The sequence below is a fragment of the Lactuca sativa genome, chromosome 3 (assembly GCF_002870075.4).
Source record: "Lactuca sativa cultivar Salinas chromosome 3, Lsat_Salinas_v11, whole genome shotgun sequence".
Lineage (NCBI taxonomy): Eukaryota > Viridiplantae > Streptophyta > Magnoliopsida > Asterales > Asteraceae > Lactuca > Lactuca sativa.
In genome coordinates this window covers 250315667-250318659 of record NC_056625.2, presented here as the reverse complement: position 1 = coordinate 250318659, position 2993 = coordinate 250315667, and the positions used below count along the sequence as shown (strand labels likewise).

The 2993-nt window shown below is 29.6% G+C and overlaps 1 protein-coding gene across 1 annotated transcript; it reads right to left on the bottom strand.

The window, feature by feature from the left end:
- Positions 1-310: 310 nt before the first annotated feature.
- Positions 311-2375, bottom strand: LOC111907789 (protein FAR1-RELATED SEQUENCE 5-like). Its single transcript, XM_023903591.1, has 4 exons — positions 2059-2375; positions 1753-1976; positions 957-1270; positions 311-850 (listed from the first exon to the last, which is right to left on the bottom strand). The coding sequence occupies exons 1-4, from the start codon at positions 2373-2375 to the stop codon at positions 311-313; spliced, it is 1395 nt and encodes a 464-aa protein (XP_023759359.1).
- Between the last annotated feature and the right edge of the window lie 618 nt (positions 2376-2993).

Sequence of the window (2993 nt, the reverse complement as noted above, 5' to 3'; positions counted from 1 at the left end):
AACTCAACAATGATTATTAACTAAAAATCATTATATATAAACAAATAAAATTATGAGTACAAAACAAATACTATTCAATTCAAAAAGATAAAAATGTTATATAATATGTATAAAGAAACCATTATCAAGTAAAAACTAGAAATTAAAACATACAAATCTTCAAAATCTCTCAAATAGATCATGCATCCATATTTTTCCCATCTTTACACATTTCTTTTTCTTTTGATTTTCTTTCCAAACGCTCACATGACCTACTATTGTGACCAATAACATATTGTTTGCACCTGGAACAAAACCTTTTTTGTTTAACTCATTCAGTAATGGCTTTTTCTCTAGCTCCTTTCAACCTCTTACCTGTACCACATCCTTTATTACTTATGTCATCTGAAGGATTCCCAATATCAGAAATAGATGGCTTCTTCACTCCATAGGATGACTCAACAAACTCAAAAATATCTTTTATTTTCAACAATGAATTTGAAGAGATTGACGTAGAACAAACACCATCAACTTTCAACTTTGCTTCTTTAATAAGTTCAAAAAACTCCTTAAGCTTATCCGTATCTTTACTCAAACTAGACACACTTTCTTCCACAAAAATCAAAACCTGACGAGAAAGAGGATCATATAACAATGATGATGATGATGAGGTCTCATCATTTAAACATTGCTTCATTAGAACCTCAGATGGAATAACACCTTTACACCAACGCCTAAGAATGTACTTTGAAGGAATCTTGTTTATTTGGTAAGTCCTAAAAATGCAAAATATATGCCTGCATAATATACCATTCTGAAAGAACAATGAACGAGAGCATTCAAAACTTGATTCCTTCTTGTCATAAACAACCTGTACAAAATAAAAAGAAACAAAAATATTAATTATTCACAACTTAAGATGTAAATTATATATATATATATATATATATATATATATATATATATATATAATTTACCTTGAAAAAATAAGTCTTTTCTGGAACATCATATTCACTTTCTGAATCTTCTTCATTAACAACTGTTGGAGTAGACCCCATAATATCTTTATATTGCATAACAACAAATCTATCATAAAATTCTTCATTCGTAACACTATATTGTGAACATGAAAATAGAGATTGTTCAATTTCTTTCTTCACTTTTATGAAGACTTCATTAGTATAGATATCAGCAGCATGTTCCATGATTTTTAGTGAAATTTTACTTTTAATCTTAAAAATATTGCTAAGATGGTCTAAGTAACATTGATTATGTCTTTGCCTGTCCATAGCTGAATCAAAAGAAGTGAAAAATTTAACTAATGAATTACCCCAGTGAGAAATTTTGTTGAATGCAGAATATATGCTTTCTGACCTAGAAGTGGTCCTCGTTAAACCAGACAATGGCATGTCTCTAAAATATGCTGGAATCCAACTTTCTCTCATATGAAACATTTTTGAAAACCATGAAATCTCTTGGAGCTTATAGTCTTCAATAAAACTTCTCCATCTAATATTAAACTCAGAAGCATCTATCCTAGAATTCCAAATCAGTTTATTGAAACGTTTCTTGAATTTCATATCATCAGCAAGTTCAGCACATACCTAAAGAAAAATAATAATAAATAACATAATCAAAAGTGAGGTAAAAATAATATAATCTAACAAAATTCAAATCATAAACAAAAAAACATAAAAATTCACAAAAAATAAATGTTCCAAAAATTAAAATTATATACCTTAGAAGGCAACTTTTGGGTTATGTGCCACATACATAACCTGTGACGTGAATCAGACAATATTCTCTCAATTGCAATTTTCATTGCAGCATCTTCATCAGTGAGAACTACAGTCGGCTGTTTACCAAAAGTCTTCAAAAAAGTTTTAAGCAGCCAAACATAAGATTCTGTAGTTTCACTACTCAAAAGACCAATTGCAAAAGTAACACTCTTTCTATGGTTATCGATTGTTGTGAAATGAACAAATACCATATGATATCTAAAAAATAAATATATAAAAAAAAGTTAGTATAAAAACAACAAAAGAAAATAATATAATAAAAAAATATAAAAAAACTTACTTGTTAGTCCGAAAAGTAGCATCAAAAGAAACAACATCACCAAATTCTCTATAGTTCGCCTTTGCAGCTTCATCAGCCCAAAAAAGTGAAACTAACTTTCCTTTCTCACATATAAACTCAAATGTAAGAGTAGGAGCGTCTTTCATTCTATGCAAATACTTATCAACTACCATTTGTGCATCGTCCTTTTCAATAAAACAATTCACTTTTCTAGACTGATTCTTGTAGTCAACAACAGTCCCTCCAACATTGTTTGCCCCATTTAGCTCTTGCATTATTTTGTATGCTTTCATTGGACCAATCTTTACCCTTCCCATCTTTTTCAATGAATTCTTAAGCAGTGTTGTCCGATTGCCTATTAGACCTCAAGAAATGCCTATAATCTTTTGCAACCAAATCATGATTATGTCTTTCTTCAAATTTGTATAGCTCAAAAACATTTGAATTTCCTACTCTTCTAAATTTTGCAAAAGCTGGATATCCTTTCCTTTTAATATTCGAATTTCTTGGAGGTTTATTATTTTTAGAATCAGTTGTGTCCACGTACACAGTTTGAGGAAATCCCTCTCTATTGCACAACATAGATCGATGAGTAAGAACACGTGACTTAGTGTGTATCTTCGTAGAACCTTTTCTTACATCAAAACCAACTTTAGCAGCGTAAGCCCTATACATATCCATTGCATCTTCAATACTCAGATATTTGCTAAACAACTTTGGTTTAACATCATCAACATCCTCAGGAATCCATATTTTACGAGTTCCACCAAGAGAGAAAAATTCAGAAAATCTATCTTGACCTAATAAGAAAAATAAAAACATATATCAGGCATAAAAGACACATATTGTAATATATGAACAAAAAGAATTGAAAATTCACAGTATAATTACATTTATATTATACATAACCAAATACATTCACAGGTTAATAACAG